The sequence below is a fragment of the Oreochromis aureus genome, linkage group 7, assembly GCF_013358895.1.
Source record: "Oreochromis aureus strain Israel breed Guangdong linkage group 7, ZZ_aureus, whole genome shotgun sequence".
NCBI lineage: Eukaryota > Metazoa > Chordata > Actinopteri > Cichliformes > Cichlidae > Oreochromis > Oreochromis aureus.
Window position 1 is genome coordinate 23,662,570 of NC_052948.1, and position 19,337 is coordinate 23,681,906.

Here is a 19,337-nt window from a genome sequence, read left to right on the forward strand (position 1 = left end):
GTCACTTTGAATTCAAACTATGTCAAAGTCCACCAGTAGTATTTGAGAAAATAAACGTAATACAAATGTTTAAATGCATTTGTCAGTAACAAATCTTCTTGGCAAAATGTTTTTATCTAAAGCATTTTCTAAATATTTTTGATTAATCGATCATAGCGCTGAATAAACAATTGTGCTCAGTGCTCACTTATTTAACAGCACACAGTTATTGTCTATGAGGGAAAATAGACATAAAAGCTTTGTGAATAAAGCACAAAGCACTAAAGAAGAGTTTAATGTTGAGGTAAAGAAGCCCCTGTGGAGCAGTTTTGCTTTATTGCTATGCTTTAAATTCCAATGTCACAGATTTTAAATTTAATTTTGCATCCTCTGCCTGCAAATACAATTCACTGTAATTTGCATGAAAGACTCAATGTAAATTTCCATTAAAAAGAAACAGTAAACTTACTCTTGCGGTTCAGTGGGGTACCAGCGAGATAGCGATATGTGACGTTAATGGTTCCAGAGAAATTACTCAGGTCTCTGAAGGTGTGGACGTATCGTTCTGAGCTTGAAGGGTGGACTGATGTTTCCCTAAGCTGCCTTTTATCCCCTTCCTGGAGCAAAACATTAAAAAACACATTATGAACTGATGCACATGAAAAAATCTGGGAAAAAAAATCTAATTATGCAAATTATTAAAGTTCCAAATCATCAAATAAATAAAGTATTTCACATCTCATCATCAAATAAGGGGGACATCAGATGTTTCTTTTTTCAAGTAAATGAAAAGTAAAAAATTTGTGTCTTGGCATATTATACATATTTAAACATTACCACAGAAAACATGGAAAGCCTGTTTCTAAGACTGAAACCATTTTTCATCAGTATTGAAGCTCTGTGACATGCATTAACATCTATTGATATTCAGAGTATTCAGTTATGACACCAGCAGTTTTTAAATTCAGTTCAAGTCAATTTTAGGTACAATATACAGGTGTTTTTAAAGTATAGAGCTTAGTAGCTAGCAGTTCCTTCATCCTGTAATTAAGCTTCTTTCTGTGCAAAAAATTAAAAGAACATCAATTTTCCTATTTTCCAGATCAGAAGAAGAAGAACTGGATCCTTCTTGTGAAGCCAGGTTGATGGATAGCTGAGAAAACTAGCTATGTGTTGTAAATGTATTAGGATTTGTGTATATTAGGATACTGCTGATAATTTCAGTGCTGGGTAAAACTTTACAAGGCTTCTAAACTCACAGAACCACTGAAACAGCCTTAAACTGATGAAAAATATTACAGTCAACAGTGTAGCCCCTCACACCCCCAAATCTGTGTTTGACCAGGACCATTTGACTATTTTGTGCAGTTCATCCTCAGCAGACATACCCCTGTGTCGTGAAACAATATTCAAATTTAGCTGTGTAGCTTAAAACACTATTTTCTCAAGTGTGCCTCGGAAAACATATTTCTTTCTGTTTTATATTGATATCAAACATGACACAACTAAACCTCGATTTCAGAAGACGAAAGAAATCTTTAATCCCCTCCAGGCAGTGAGGAGAAAAGGCAAACCACCTTAATATTTTAAAGAACAAACACTGATAATATACTGAGATCAACAAGAGTTGCTGGCATCATGAATAAGTGATAAATCATAAAGATGATCTCAATGTGTCCACCTCATTAAAATTTAAATATGTCTCTCTTACAAAAGAGTAACTGTGACAGAACCGCACATCAAACAGGAAGCACATCTGGAAATGTGGTCAAGTGTTCATCAAGAAGACATCCAGAAGAAATACAAACATAAAGTGTCTAATGCTCTGTAAAAACACTTCTGCAAATGCGCATACGTAGAACAATTGACTAACCAGCACGTAGCCATCTTCAATGTAGAGGTTCAGGAAGAGGAGGAAGGTGATGAGGAAGCCGAGGAAGGGAATAGTGGAGCGCTTCCTCAGACATCTCATCTTGTCCAGGGATTTCCACATCAGCCTCATGCTCTACACAGTATTGCTGAGATCTGCACGAAATAAACATGAGCAAAAACACATCACACAAGACAGAAGTGTATGCTTTCAATTTCATCAGCCACAGATTCTGCAAATAATTTGCCTTTAGCAGATTGTTGGGAGATTTTAGCAACATAAGACCATCTTTCATGTATTATTATCCCCCCACAAGTGTAATGGGTAATGGGTATTTTATTTTACACAAAGACATTAATATACACTGAGTAGTCGCTAAATTTGTTCAGTTCCCGCCCCCCTTTGATCTATTTGTAGGTCTTCAGTAATGAAGGCTCATGCCATTTTTGACAGCACACATGTCAATGCTTTCTTAGTCAAAGAAAACTATGCTTCTGCCTGCTCTCATCAGCTAGCAAACTCCTTCATAGTGGAATAATGTTTGTAGATTACAGGCCACCATCACTCAAGAAGAGAGGCAAATTCAATTTTCAACCACCTCTCTTTATTTCCGATTTCTGGTCGATAAAAGAAAGAAATGAAAAGATACAAGAGGCAAAAGAAGAGAGTGGAAAATGGGTGAAAGGTTTTTCAGCTCTAGTCAGTACCTGGGTATTTTCTAAAGCTGCAAACAAACAAGTACTTTCAATAATCTATTAACTACAATGTCATATTTTTGCTTCCCATCGTAGGTAAAGTCTTCCTTTCTGTCAGTGCAAAATTCAAAAATACTGAATCTGTAAAAAGGGCAAAAAGTCAAAACATTTTAGAACTGTCACAGTATTTTCTGTTCTGCGTTACTGGTACTACTACTGGTTTTTATCCAAAGGACATCATTGTTGGTTTTGTTCTATTAACCAATCAGATTTAAGGCAGCTTTGGTTGCATGCAGTAAATGGATTGGTTCGTCTATAGCACTCAAAGTACTTTATACAACCTTCCCAAATTCACCAAAGCAATTTTTTCTACGCCTAAGTGCTTTCTATCTAACAATCACACATCAGAGAGCAACTTGAGGTTCAAATTGCGTGCAGACTGGAGCAGCCAGGGATCAAACCACCAACCTTCCAATTAGTGGATGACCTGCTCTGTCTCCTGAGCTACAGCCACCCTTAAAGCAGCACATGCGTATAGCATCATAAATTCCTAAACATTAACTAGTGAACAAAAAAATCTTGGTTGGATACACTGCCCCAAAAGCCCCCCAAATCTGCTGAGTTAACAGATTAGCCAATGGGTTTCCAGAGTGACGCGTCAGGAACAGAATCATTTTTGATGGTGATTCACAAAACAGTTTCTTCATCCTTTAAAAGCTATAGATACATTTATCTATCAGTCTGTACAATTACTTATTATAACTGCTAGTTATCTATGAAATCTCAGACTTCAGGTCAAAAACTTATAATTTTATATAAAGACATTTTAGATTTTAGTGTTAGTACTATGATGGATTGGGAAATGGTGACCTTGGTCGCCAAGCAAGCACTCACATTCACACTCTTTATTGGATCCTGTAAGCAATTCTCTATGTCTGCTTTTAACTACTATTTTAACTACTATTACTAACAGTGCAAGGACAACAGTAGAATTATGAAGGAAGAGGAGAAGCACAATATAGCACCATTTATAGACCTGTGCAATCAAATCTAATATATATCTAAATATTACTTTTAAGAAGCTTATGTTATACTTATGTGTTGCATATTCCGCACACAATTTCTCCGTTCAACAAATAAGTTTTGATCTATGAATTATGGCGTTTCTCTATTGCCGACGTTAATAGTACAAGAAATACAGAACACAGTTTGTGTAATGTTGGTACATGAACAATTCAACAAATAAAAGCTACATCAAACACAGCTTTCAGCTAGAACAGAGCCATACACACTAGCTTCAATCACAACAGGAGCAGAAAGCTCTCAAAGCACATGTACAAGTGAAACCTACCGAGGGAGAAAAACCCTATAAACAGCGGCAGCAGAAGTAAGAGTCCACAGACATGATGCAAGTGGTGTCTGTCCTTTTGTTTGCCAGCAATTAGGCATCAGCATTCGCTTTTGTTCCATTGTTGCAAAGCCCACGAGATGCCTAATAGAATACAAACTACCTCTAAGCTCAGTTCAATGACCACATACAAATCGATCACCCACACCAAGAGTCAGCTTCACCGGGGATTTGACTAGTCAATACCTCTTTTTGCACACTTGAAAACTAAATTTAACATATCTTTCCAAGACGGCCTGTTCTCTGCAATTTTCACCTCACTGTGGTTCAGACATAACTGTATATATATATCTATGTATGTATAAACTTAGCACAAAGAGCAAGGAAATTTGTGTTTGGTCAGTTAATTATTTGTTATAACAATGCTGCTTGGCAATAAATCTTACACTACCGGGAAGCCGGTTTATTTCCCCTCAAATTGTGCTACATTTGTAAGGAACATTTATGTGAGGGTGGAGCAACAGTGTTGAGTATGTAAAACCTTCCAAACCTTATCTGTCAGTGCCAACCAGCTTATTCTACTATTGCCTCTTGTTTGGTGTTATTTATTGGACTGGATGATTGAGGTTTTACTAACTGAACTAGTCACAACAGCTCGGCACCTCCTCCTCATGCTGGTCACCAGCTCGGTCACACATGGCTGCAGGATGACATCCCATTTTTCAACCAGCATTTATCGCAAGTCAGCCAATGTGGTTGTGCTGGTCACAGAATAAGCTGGCTGGCATTGACAGAGAAGATTTGGCAAGGTTTTAATGGGCGCAACCCACATACTCAAGTCTGCTGCTCAACCCACAAATGCATTCTCCTTACAAATGTGGGATAGTATAGGAAATAGTATAGGCATAGAATAGTATAGGAAAATGGTATAAGATGCCAAAAAAGCATCGTTATAACAAAGAAATAACTGATCAAACACAAATTTCTTTATTTTTTATATATAAGTTTATATATAAAACCCTGATGTGAATGAACACATCTGCATTTGTTGTGAACCGCTTGGTAATCGCCATTATGACGTCATTACAGATTAACAAACTGTGCTGTTTGAGATGAAGCAGCCTTCTAGTGGGACCACATCTTGAGAGATTATTGAATGAACTGTAATCAGTTCAGTCTGAGTTGTAGGGGGCGATATCTTTTATCAAATAAGAAACATTTTGCTAGACATTTCTCTAATATATGCAGTCTGAACACCTGAGTTAATATTTTATCTGCAAAAAGAAGAATTGCAATCTTCATGAACGCTTCATGAGCTACTGAAGTACAGATAATATCTGAAAGGAATGTGCCAGTTGTGTGAAATGCATCTAGTATAACCGTGCAGAACTATGGTTGATGCAAAACAGCTTGCACATTGTGTGAGTGAGGAAGCCGAGTGGAGCACGATGATGAGAAGAATCATTAGGCCGACTCTGGAGAAATCTCAGCTGATGGCTACAAGTACAAGAGTCCTCCTGACGCCACAGCTCAGGTAACTCTCTTTGCTTCTTAGCGCCTCCTTAGTGAGAAATCAGCAGCAGATCTTTCCCTCTGCACAAACATAAGCTGTGTTGGGACGTTTTGCATACAATTAAATCAAATTAAATTCTTTGCACGATCCCGTGTGAACGATACAATTAGACAACTTTCTATTTCAATGTTGGGGAGGAGTTTATGCCTCTGGATCGAGACTTGAGTGTCTATCATCAAGTTACAAGACAAAGAAAGGCGCCTCTCTTATTTCAATAATTCAGTATGGTCTCAGAGCAGGAAGAGGATGAGATCCTCCTCCTGCCACAGGCACAACTGGGAAACACACTCACTTCTGTTACCCTAGATTTCACTTTTTTATTTTATTTATTTATTTTTTTACACAGCAGAACATCTAAAACAGTGTCACCTCCTTACTCTGAGAATACGCTAGAACATAGACCAGGTATACGCTAGCATGCTGTACGAATTCACTGATAGCTTCCATTAACAAGTGGGTGGGATGTGCAGCTTGTTGTGTTTATTCTCGTGGCATGAATCCAGAGTGGAGCTGCAGCAGTGAAATGCACTAAGTGTATTTTAATGGGTGTGTCATCCTGGCAGTCACACAGCCCCTCGGATGTCCCCAGCACCATTTCGGGACACAGTATACTTCCAGCAAGCTGGGGCTGTTAAATATCCATTATGCGCTGTGTGTGAACTGGACCAAATAAACCACAATACCGCCCCTCTGCTTGCTTTTGCCTAGCAGCGCGTTGTGCACTGAAGTCGCATCAACTGCCTGTCCCAAACGCCTTTTGAAAACCGTGCTCTCAATAAGAAGTTAAATCCTGTTACACTGGCATAAAGGGGCTCGGTGGCAACAAAACTGTTACAAAAGCCAAGCACGCTGGCCGTAAAGACCTCCCAAATTTGATTTAGGCATTAGGCCACTAAATGCTCAGCATGATCAAAACTTCTCAAGCCTTGTAATTTTTGTTCAGCATACTTTGCTTTGTATTCTATAACAAGCAGTCTGCAAAAAATCCTTTAAGATCGATGCTTCGGTTGCTCCTGGATGAGATAAGATAGAAAATATGCCCCTCCAAAAATCCTCCAAGGAAACTATTACCTGGTTGTATCACACCAGAGTCTTAGGGGTTGGAAATGGCTCTCAGCTGGAAATCTTTTGCCCATCAATCTTTGACGTCACAGCGAGCTGAGGGTTATTATGTTGTTGTGCAGAAAGATGAGCACCAGAGGAAGAGAAAATGGTAAACAAGGGGCTTGGAAAATTATTAGAAGACCTCTAATGTGGACCGGTCACAAAATGAAGATGAAAAATTTATGTTCCCAGTGTTACCACTAAGAACAATTAAAAGCATATAGTGAATCTTGCTGAATGGGAGCATCGATACGCTGAAGTTAATGGAGAGTAATAATAAAGGTTTATAGGCTGGAACTGGTTTATTTATTCAATGATGATATTATTATTATTATTATTATTATTATTAGTAGTAGTAGTAGTATTATTAATAATAATAATAATAATAATAATAATACTAATAATGATAAGAATACTCCACAGTCTAAGTAAAAGTTGTAAAATTTACCACAATAAAGAGACACATAACAAATAACAGATTAATTATGCAACACTTCTACTAGTTGAAACAGTATCATGAAGGGCGAGAATTTTAAAGCGAGCTTTTACATGTTTCGTAAGCAATATCCCTTTTTTCCTGTATCTAGACTTAAACTACCTTGACAAGCAATCTCTGCATTCATCCTAAATGTCCTCCACGTTTCTGTGGCAGTGCGTATGACATGACTTATTCAGAAATTGTCCCCCATCTTCCAGGTCCTCTAATGGTGAAATCTGACAGAGGCCAACTGCAAATGGAAACCAAGGAGCTGCCCTGTGCGAAGAAGGCAATTGTGTGGTCCAGCCTGATGTGCAGCTCTAATGCCAAGCTTTTGATATGATGGCAAAAAAACAGAAAGAAAAAAACTAGAGAAAAAACAACAAAAACAAAAGGCTTTCCTGTCTTCCTCCATTTGCAGTGGCTTGATTGGTGCAGAGTGGCAGCAGTCCTGCATGCCAACGATACCACTTTCTTTTTGTCAAGTGCTGTGAAAGGAAAACGAAGAGCTCGGCCGGAGTAAATGAAACAAGGTATAGGACGGTGCAGAGCGGCACTGACACAAACATGAGTTGAGTTCCACAGTAATTTCACATCCCATCTTCCTGAGGTTGTTTTTTCAGTCACTTCCGCTGTGGCGATACCACTGCGCCTTGGAGAGCACGTAGCTTGGTTGAAGCGTAACACCTGCTAACCCGAATTTGAAAATAATTTGAATGGATAGCTTTAAAAAAACCAAACAAAGTTGGTGTATACTATCAGCTTAATGAACTTATTTTTCTGAATGCAGGCGAACTGGGAAAAGGGCGAATAATGAAGAAGAGATTTGAAAATAAAATGTTCTCCTCTGGGAATCTCAGGTACACACAACAGCGAGCCCCTCCACATGCTATTCAAAAATCAAAATAACCTCTTAACAAACACATTTCTTGCCAGCTTGAATCAACTTTCAACATTCAATTTAGGCCACGTTTTTAGAAGTGTGAAGAAGCATTTCTGTAATGGGAAAACCTAAATGGGAAACTCATTGTGAATAAGAAAAGGGGAACAGATTAATAAAATGGGCAGCAGAAAGCAATTCTCCCACATTTCATCTTGTTATCTGTTTTACATTATTTCCCCTGGGTATCCTGCACCTTGCAGATATACAGCTCTGCACAAATAATCAATTAAGCCTGCAGATTTGCGGGTATTCAGCAGTTGCTTTGTGTCAGGCCTTCAGCCACTTTCAATGGATTTTCGTTCTCGATAAAAAGCCGAGAGTAACAGAGGCTTTTGTTGATAACAAAATTGTGGCATGCAGTGGAATAATAAATCTGTTTATTATGAAATGAGTCTTTTCTTAATCTAACTGGTCAAACAGTTTACCAATTACTGCATTCTCGCAGCGTGCCAGAGAAAGGAATCTGTCATCTACAAAGTCCACAGACCCTTGTCAGAGAGCCACGGCTGTTAGGGAAACACAGAAATGATCTTAATTATCGAGATGGACAATGACGGTGTTATCAAATTAAAGCCTGAAAGCTGTTACTGCGAGGCCCACCATGTAATTCCAACAAACCCCGCGTATCACAACAGCCAATCATGTTTGACGACCTGTCATCTCCACAAAGGTATTCTTCCAAAGGGAGAATACTCCTATTTTCCCTTTCCCATAAAATCGAGTCAGATGGTTCGCTTTGCCCATCCCGGTTGCATCAAACTGCAGAGGACAGGCTGCTATGCCAAGGATCCAAACAGATGTAACCACCCCAGCACAGAGGCAGCACTACCCTCCCCCCATTGTCTCCCTGTGCTGGGCCTGTCACTGCTGTCAGCAGCCTGAGCTCACTCACTCTAATGGGGGTGAGGTTGAGTATTGCGGTGGCAGCAGAGGGGAGAGTGAGTGCTGAATGTGATGCATTCCCCGTGGACATACTGTCCAAGTGTGCCACCCTCCCCCACCACCACCGACTGCCACTGCTACCGCCGCCGTGGCCCTCGTGGGAGAAACATGCAGACCAGTGACAATGGCACTTCCAGCTGTTCCCTCATAAGGAGCTGGTGTGCAAGACAAGCCATGACGCTTTAAAAAACCCCAAATGGTCTCAGCTAGTCATCCTGTCAGGTGTTCTGACACTAGAATATTTCCAGCCTCCACCAAGACCCCCACCACCCCTCGCCCACCCACCCTCGTGTTCTTGCCTTTGTAAGCTCACACAGTGAGAGGCCAGTCCATTGTTCTAGTTCCAGTATGTGTTGGAGACGCCAGCAAAGGCTTTCAATTCATCAGCACTGGCACAGGTGGCGCAAGCTACTCGAATACATTCTCATGAAATGTTAAGCATGCGTATCCCATTGATGCTAGCTTCAGAGCAATCAAGCATCAAAACAGTGTGAACAAACAGCTCTGGCACTCGCTCTGCCGCGGTACAACTGTGCAGATTATTCATGGTCCGTAACTGAAATATGATTGTGCAGAGCCTCGTCAGATCGGTCCATATATATTTTGTTTAAATTATTTATTTTACTGGATGGAGAGGAGGCGTCTCATAATTTTATAGCCTTCAATCCACTTGTGCATCTCTGTGCAGCCAACCCTTAACTTTAGCAGCACTATGAAAGAGAGACTGCATTTATCACGAAACACAAACTGAGTGCAATCAAGAAGCGTAATGTGCTGATAAGGTGGCAACATACACTGTGCTTGCTTCATGACATAGACGCACTCACACTCTACAGCGATACTCAGAGATTTATGATGTATGGCTCCTACTGAATCTACGTTAAACAGCGTATATTTGAAGTATATTCTGGATATAAGGTTAGGGGGAATTTTGAAAAGCTTTTTATGGTTCCAGAGGCAGCGAACATAAAGAGGACAGTGAAGTGTGAGAAATAATTTGGTCTCTCCGAGGCCCTTCTAACCACTTAGCACTTTGACCTAGATTAGCACTCTGTCAGAGGTGCACTTGGGAGGCATGGCAATGGAGGACTGCGATACTGTCTGCTTATTTCCACAAGAAAACACTCTTGACATATGTACACTCCTTGAACACATGGAGACACTTGCATACTGGTTTCATTTTTGATATCAAGTATTACGTGGTATCTATATCTGTAACACAAGATGATTAGTATTTGGATACTGTGAATTTCTCTCCAGGGCAAAGATATTCAATTAGTTCTTTGTTATACCGCAATCCACTAATGGACCGTGCGGCATCTCGACTTCAAACTCCACATCTATCCTCTGTGCCTGACGTCATGTGTCATAAACATATGCTGCTGCTCCCCTGAGGCCATTTTCTACATTAAAAACACAGACCCATGTGAATTAGCGGACAGCATCCTGTCATCGTGTCTATTCTTAAAAACAAAAAAACTGGACTGTGCCAAGGGCAAGACAGAGAATGGAAAACAAAAGAGGGAAAATGGCCATTTAAAAAAAAAGTACCAGGAAGAAACCCCCTCTGCTGTTCCTCCCCTCTCTCTGTCTCCATTTGGGAGACAGCAAAAAGGAGACTTGGCTCTGCCTTAAAAGCACTTAAAAAACCAAGGTCACCTCCTGGTCAAATCTGTGAAATGAGAAAATAGCTGAAGGGGCAATAGGCCAGTAGCAGATAACATGAGAATGCACTATCTTTCCCCTACACATTTAGTGCAGTGGAGGATGAGGCACTGGCAGACTTTTCAAAACAAAAGAGGTTGAAATAAGGACTGGAGACACAATAAGATGGCCCACTTTCACCAAGTATGACAGCGCATACATTGAAGTGCTCTTAGAGAATGAGGCTTTTGGTCAAGCAGATAGTGGAGAGCCAAAGAGCCGAATGTGAGCTCACACAACTGGGTTTTTGCATTTAATCACTCAGGTAAATTTAAAGCCACATCCTTGTCCTTCAATTTAAGTCAGGAACTGTTGTTATCATTAAGGAAATGGATCCTAGAACTCAACTGAAATTCTCAGAGTCACATAAAGTGAACATCTACTACTCTCTCCCTAAGGTGCAAATTCGAGTAGTAAAACCTGAATTGATGTTATCAAGTGTTTGGAAATGGGCCATTGATGCTGAATTATCTCTTGACATTGGGGGCTCATGAACTTCGGTGAAATATATACCAACAAAATTATGCCTATTTAAGTACAGGGCTTGCAGCTGTGACTCATAAAATGTGCCCATAACATATAAGCCCTGTTTGCGCAAAACAGCAGCATCACCTGGAGTCCCACAGCGATTTGTAATAGCTGCAGATGGACGTCACTGCTTTAATCAATGTGTGACTCAGCAGTGTCTATCGTGTGTAAAACAATACCACCTCGCTCTGATGAAACCAACACATATGAAAGACTGCACTGAGACAGGCTTAAACGAAGCGGAGGATTCTTCAGTGTCGCTGGGGTGAAAAAGACTAAAGTAATGTGTGTTTTAACCCATATAATACTGTTAATACGTGTTTGCTAGTAGCTGTTTACAGTTAGCTTGTCACCTACGCAGCTGTTCTGTGATGCTATTGTTTCCCAAAAAACACTTCTGCTGTGCAGTGGTGCAATTTTTCTATTTCTTTTGTTTTTTATTTGACTTCCGTTGTGTTTTGTGTGCTTTTGTGTTCTGGTGTTTTCTTAAGCTATACGTTTGACCTTTAAGGGCCACCGTAAATATCAGCCATATATCATTTAACAGAAGTCATCTAATACTGGTCTTATCTTGTGTTTGCACAGTCAGATTCTTAGGGTTCTTCTTTTCTACTGTACTTACACTTTGTACACTCACTGCATAACGCAGCATCAAAGCTGGAGAATTAGATATATTTATAATTAGCCGATGACAAACAGCTAAACAGAGAAAGTGGCGCAGAATGTCATTTTAAGTGTTAACTGTTTGCTAAACTATTAGCCGCAGCAACTGTATGGGCAATATTAGCTATCTTTTTTCAGCTTGTGTAGCATCCAAAAAGTGCTTATTGCGACCTTGACTTACAAGATGACCCCCAGGTTGTACTAGTCATGTTTAATTAAGGCTGCAGTGTTCCAGCATCTTCCTCATTGTTCACTGATGTTCTTTTGAGCAACTGTGGGATTAGCTTGCGAGTAATAAATCACAGCAAATCTCTGTGATCATTTAAAACACAGCTTTAAAGGTGATGGGAACTTGTTCATTTTTAATGAGCACACAGATACATTTGAAGCAGCTAACATCATTTGGAGTGAAAGCAGTTTGATTTAAAAATTCAACATTTTAATAAAATCTTTAATAGCTCTTCGGTTGATAACACTGTTATTGTCACAATGAGTAAATTGCATCTTGTGTGGATTGTGGAAGCAAAATATCACCCCTTACAGTGGGCTGAAGCAGCGGTGTTTATCAAGGAATGAATCAAGAAATCTGTAATCTTTAAAGATTTATAACTTCAAAAGCAATCTCCACAGTCCTGCAAATCACAAATTCTTTCCTCCTGAAAGCAAGAGAATGAGAAAGCAGCAGAAAGTGAGATGAACAGCACATTACCTGAGCAGAGAAGCACATGTTTCCTGCCAGCCTCACCAGTCTTGAATAACAGAGTTCTCCTGGAGGCAGCTCTCTGTTGATCAATTGACTACCTATCCCAGTGCTAGACCGATGGGAGAATATCCCATATCCCTGCATCCTCTGAATTCTCCCAAGTCTCCATCATGAATATTTGATGAGGGATGTGTGTGCCAATCACTAAAAGACGTTTATCTCCAATACCCATGGCTGGGCAGCCCTTGCTGAGCTTCTCTGCTGGTAATCAAAAACAAACGTTTCATGGATGAAAAAAAGGCCCTTTCAGGAGAATCAACGATACTGCTAGAATATATGTATGGAAGACTGAGAATGCATTAGGATTCAAACTTGATACAAAGATGAGACATATCAATTTTTAAATGTTAGATTCATATTTCTCTCTACCAAGGAAATGTAAAAGTGAGACGTATATTATTGTACAGCTAACCCGCCTGTGTTTGCTGTGTCTGGCTTCCCACGAGTCTTCAGGAGCACATGTTGTCTATTAATTAGCAATTCTTGAACTTGTGTCTGTACTCATTCAACCTCAACGACCCTGTTTGTGCTACAGCAACATTGCAGAATGTTCAGCAAATTCCTGCAGTCATTCCTCAGACCTTTTGTTTCCCATCATTTTATAACCTTGGTTATGCAAAACACTGTGGCATTTCTGCTGAGAGAAATGAGCTTACAGGCCCTCATAAAACCTGATACAGATTCTGTAGCCTTTAATGATCCTTATGCAGAGCACCTTTCGCCACTATTCTGATGCAGCTCTTCCGATTTGCAAAGACTGAGAGTGGAAAACTGTGAAGGAATATGGAAAAATGTTAGATTTCTGCTGCCAGATTTAGTTTCTCTTGAAATCTGAAAAAGCATGGTCATCGTCGAGCCGCTCTTATTAATTCCTATCATTTGACTTCAAATGCATCAAAGCCTCTAAGGGGTGGGGAAAGAAACCCAAAGTCCTGTGTGATTCAACATAATGCTGATTGTTTGACTGCATCCTTTGTTACACACTAACACAAAAGCTTTCACTCTGTGTCTGTTTAGCTCCTTTTTGTCAGTCATATATGAAACCATAGTGGCAGTTTATGGCTATAATCAGATCGAAGTAAACGAGGCACCGAACCAACTGTAACACAATTACACTTTAATTAATGAGTTTTACTGTTCAGTGACATTTATGCAAAGCACTAAACATTGATGTCTCCACAAAGATGACATTGGCACATTTTCTAGCTCTGATTCCTTTCTTTTTTAACTCGGGTTGAAGGCAATCCTGTCAGTTAAAAGAGCATTTAAAATTCTCAGTGCAGTTGTTTGTATGATTGTAATACATGTTTCTGTGTGCTGTTTGCATGTTCTATCCGTGTGTGAGTGGGTACTCCAGCTTCCTCTCACAGTCCAAAGACATGCAGTGAGTGGGCTTAGGTTAATTGGTGATTCTGAATGGCCCTGCAGTGAGTGCCAATGGTTCTCTGTCTCTCTGTGTTAGCTCTGCGACAGACTGGGGACCTGTCCGGGATGTACCCTGCTTCTTGCCCTATAGCAGCTGGGATAGGCTCCACCCCCACTGCAGCCCTGAATTGGAGAATGGATGGATGTTGACATGTTTGCATGTGTGCATGTTAATTCATCCAATTTACAGAGAGTATTATTAAATGACCTTTTCCCACAAATGATCCTTCACGGAGCCTACTGAGGTCAAGCATCCATGATATACATGTGAATTATTGCTCTGTGAAACTGTACCTCTTGTTTCTGAACGTGGAGCCAATGGGAGTGTTTTTTTTTAAACAGCAGTTTTCTACAATTACTCTTGAGGAGGATCTGTTTCTGTCATTTTGAGATGCTGACAAAGGATGCCCTTTGCCTTTGAAGTACTTCATCTTGCCTCAGGTAAAAGTGTCCATAACTTGGCAAAAAGGAAAACTTTTTGTTTGGTTCCCTGCCTCGGGCAGGTTTTCAAACCAAGTGGGCTCCTCTGATGTTGAAATATACACATTGCACATACAAAATAGTATGTCAAAGAGAGAGAGAGACACAGAAACAACCCCGCTCATATCATGAAAGCGCAACTCCTACTCTATCAAGAAAGGATGCTGCACATTTCCTCCTGCCTTTTGAAATAGCAAATCAGAATCCACTAAAAGCTTGTCTGTCTGCATTATTAATGCCTGTATAGTGAAAGAAGTATCCAAGAATATGCCTTGAATCCAAATCTTTTTTTGGCTTCATGGGAAACAAAAAACAAACATTTTGACCATTTTGAGTCTGAAATTTCACAAATGTTTACAACGTACACCATTTCACTCTAAATAATAATGAGTTAAAATCGCATCAGGCCTGATAAAATTATCAAATTTAGAGGCTTAAACACATTAACTGCACCCTTTTTACAGAAGGGGAGAGTCGTGTTTCCAGCACAAATATATTCTACAGACAGCCATTCTCGTTCACCTCCAGAGCAGAGGCTCTAGTGGTTTATTATTCAGCATAAGTCTGCACACCAGCCCAGCTCCACCTTTGGCTCATTTCTGAACAATTTTCAAGCTTCCTGTAAAATGAATATGCATTGCCTTTGCTGTGAATCCATTTGCAAGACAGAATGATAATGAGGAGAAAGTGCTTTCAAAAAACCCAATTAATCTCATGTAAAACGGCTGCTCAATGCTTCTAATGAGATGCCATTTTAATAAGCGGGTATGTTGTACAACAAAGCCATTTGGTAAACATTATTGTTTATTTGTTTGATGACATGCAGGCAATGGAACGAATTGGAATTTGGGAAAAATAAAACACTTATCAATGTCTGACTTGAAGAAAATGTGCCTTTTGACTCGTATTGTGCAGCTTACAACGCACAGAGGTTATTGTTGCGTGAGTAGAAATGCACACTTCTATGTAAAGTTTTCTTTTTTTTTCAGTTTATACAGAGATGGATTTAACATTGAAACATTTATTGAAAATAACCTTGAGCGCTGTGCATCTCAAGTATATGCTGTGAATATTATATTGGCTCCAGAAATTCAAGTTTGTCTCCATAGGAGGAAACAGCTTTAGAACTGACACGAGTTTAGACAGAAAATATTTATGGGAACCTCATAAACACGAGCTCTGAGAAGTCGCAACCTAATTTCTTTTTTATTGCACCATGAAATACACCTTTCAAATGCTGCCGTGTGGACAAGCTGAAAGGAGAAGGCGGCTGGACTAAAACTGTTGAGAGATGGATCAAATTTGAGGGCTAATCGGTAGCTTGTAAACAATGCTGCTTTCAGAAGAAAACAAATCTACTTGTTATTGACTCAAAGGCTGCTGACTGCATCTCTGCCTGGTTGAATGTGTTTACTTATTCATCAAGGTGGAGAGGGCCAACCACTTTCTCAAACTCTGGGTCCCCGCAGTTATCCTTTTCCTGCTGTCCAACAAGAGGGACAGACCCGATTAAATATGCATGGAGACCAGTGAGTTCGCCTTAAAGTTCTCAAAGCTTTATTCTTCCCACCTCAAATATTCATGACCTCTACTCTGTGGCTGTGTGGCCTGTATATGCATTTGTGCAAAGGCACTGCATCCTCACCTGCCCTCATCGAAAGAAAAGAACATAAAGGGTGCAGGTTTGAATAGCTGTGGGAGGTGTTCTTGCATCATCTTAGAAAAGTGCCACATACCTCTCATTCACTGGGTGGTTCAGTAGCTCATGTTATGCTACAGTATCTGACTTGTACTCTTTCAGGATTGCTTGGTATTCAGGCAGACGCTCACTAAATGAGAGATAATAAGAGTGTACTGGGCGATCTGTGCATGAAAATGAATGCATAGAGCTGGCCTGCTCCGGTATTTTACCGTGAATCTAGAAGTAACAGAATATTATAGGGTGGAGAGAGGTCTTCAGGGGTTGCCTAGTAGCAGGGGTGTCGAACATATGGCCCGGGGCGGCTCAGTAGATGGCTTTGAAAATTGTGAAAAGGAAGTAAAAATGTGAAAATTGTGAAGAAGTATGAAGTAAGGTGTAAATGTGGACTCTTCACTGCATTTTGTGCTTAAGAAATGATCAAGTCATGAGAATCCAAACTGATGGTCCAGAGTTTTGAATTGTTATTGTTTTTACAGCCTTCTTACTCACTAAGGCTACGTTCACACTGCAGGTCTTAATGCTCAATTCCGATTTTTTGATCAAATACGATTTTTTTGTCTGCTTGTTCACACTACAAATAAAATGCGACAGCAAACGCGCTCTAGTGTGAACGCTCAAAGCGGCCCGCATGCGTAAAAGAAGATGTCACACACAACGCGCTCTGTTTAGACCCAGACCAAACAGTATTGTTTGACTGATGGCCCTTAATATAAAGACTTCGGACTTTATGTTTCCCAATTTTTGCTTTAAGTTATTTTGTTATTTACATAATAATGTAGATAACCTAATAATTATCCTTATTGCTGTTTTAGAGAGGAGCGGTGCTTCAAAGGATAGTTGCAGATTTCTGTCAGAATCTGCAGATTATACAGTACAAATAAAATGTTCACGTTGTCTTCCCAACAGTTTCACTAACATCTACACTGAATGGCCAGGAAGCGTTCGCGATGTCCTCTCGGGCGCTTCTCCGGCGCTGATAATTGGCGTCTGTCTTGTGTCAGTGACGTAAAAGACGGATTTAATGCGACATGACCGTTCAAACAGCAGTCGCTTTCTAAAACATCGGATATGTATCGGATTCAGTACCACATACGAAAGTGACCCAGATCGGATTTGAAAATATCGGATTTGTGCCGTTCACACTGTCATACCATGATCGGATATGGAAAGAAATGGAGTTCATGTAGACATTTTCAGAATGCATTTTCAATAGTAAATAAAGGTTTTCTTCATAGGTATTAGTAGTCAGGTCCATTTGAGGTCAAAGTTATCTGTATGTGTCCCATTTACTGAAATGAGCTCATGGCTTGGAGGTTAGGTAAACAGGCTGTGGCCTATAGAACTTTCAAGAATTAAAGTGATACCTGTATTTTGTGATTTAAAAATCTGCAATCTAAGTTCCTATTTTGTTTCTTTCTGACACACAAAGCATAAACAGATTTCCTTAACATTTGCTTTATGTAACTATTTATGAGTTCTTTCTAGATAATATGACAATGCAGTTTAAAGTTGTGTACACTTTGTGTAGCTGCTTGGAGCAGTTGAAAACAGGGAAGCTGCATAATGCCCTCTTCCAGACAAACTGTGCACCATCACTCGTGACATAGGTGAAGGGTGTTTTTTTTTCTCGTCTTGTTTCTTTACTTAAATTGATACGTCGAGAAATAGCTAATATTAGCTGACAGACCAGTTGAGCAGGCATTTGGCCTGACAATTAGTATCTGCTGAACCTCCCTTTTTTCAGATACTATCATCACACAAATTTCCATTTTTTCTACATCACACATTTTGGTGGTTAGCAAGTGGAAAGTCATCTGTTACGTTGATAAATCACTGGATCCCATTTACTTGCTAATGCTAGCTCTGTTTTCACACAAAGCGCAGAACGTAACTGATCACAGACCAGTGAAAGCAGAGCCAACGGCAGCTTGCCTGGGATGCTGGTCTACCATCAGTTTACTCCAAGTTTAACGACAATGTGAATTTGCAAACCACCAGAAAAAAGCTGCTGGTTGGTCAGCTTGCCTAGTTCAAGTCATCGTCAATGGGACACGTACGCATACGACCATGCACAACCAAGCACAGCTTTCAGTGACAACAGCTAAACTGCTTTACTTTGGTATGTTTTAACTGATGTGTTTTTAGATTTGACTTTGCCCTGATAGAACACAAATGCAGCATTGTATGTTAGACCAGTGGGTCTCAAACAGTATGTCATGAAGCAAGCAGGATATTTTGAAGAAGCCAGTGTGGGTTCTGCTGATATAATTCCAGTTTCAAATATCACAAAGACAGTTTGTTCATTGTTAAAAAATGAAAGAAAGTTATATGGAGATACTTTAAAAAGGGGGCCCAAAGAGAATTGTTACATACAGGGTCCAGATTTCTGGACACCCCTGTGCCAGTCAAGTGCCCAGTTACTTTTACATCTGAAATGGGACACTATGTATAAAAATGGCTGTAATTCTTTAAAAGTTCCAATGCTTTTTTTAAACCACTGAATTAAATCTGCAATTGTGCACTCCAGATTGTTTTATTTGTTTTATCCAAAATCCACTGTGGTGATGTATAGAGGTAAAATTAAAAAAAATATGCGACAGTCTTAGCCCTAAGCAGAGGAGCTTTACCTCACCTTGACAAATACCAGCAGTTTCCATGATCTCCAAGGATGTATAGGCTGTACAAGTCACCATGAAACAATATCACACAAACATAACAAACTTTACTTCAAAGAAAGATTTCTACGTTTGGAAGCAGCAGATGGTCAACCTAACCCTATAAAAGCAGACTTGGAATCACACCTGTTGCCGCTCGCTTGTCCATCCTCTTTATTTGTGTTTGTTCACTTGTCTCAAAGGTATCAGAGGGATCCTCAATGAGCCTTCCTCAAACCGCAGCCTCCGGCCAAGCTCGCTGCTTCATTATCAACAAATATTTTTCACTCGCACTTGGGATTAGGGGTCTTTGCTATTGAATCCAGAATTATTTGTACAATGTAAGTCGTGGATAGAGAAGACCTTTGTGAAGTAGGAGACCAGAGGGCTCTAAAGATTCTAAAGGTCTTTAAAAAGCACTGAAACAAGCAAAATAGCATGTGTTGGACATCAAATACACCAGTGTTTCAAAGCTAACAGTGGTGT

At 39.9% G+C, this 19,337-nt stretch overlaps 1 protein-coding gene across 2 annotated transcripts in view; it reads right to left on the reverse strand.

The window, feature by feature from the left end:
* LOC116314008 (mgat4 family member C) overlaps nucleotides 1-19,337 on the reverse strand; it is a 113,442-nt gene that overhangs the window by 2,606 nt on the left and 91,499 nt on the right. For both annotated transcript variants that reach the window (XM_039614491.1, XM_031731888.2), the window contains 2 exons: nucleotides 1,853-2,004; nucleotides 449-596 (listed from right to left, as the gene is read on the reverse strand). In XM_039614491.1, coding sequence (XP_039470425.1) covers nucleotides 449-596; nucleotides 1,853-1,981 — 277 coding nt within the window. In that variant the 5' untranslated portion in view covers nucleotides 1,982-2,004. The remainder of the gene's footprint in view (nucleotides 1-448; nucleotides 597-1,852; nucleotides 2,005-19,337) is intronic.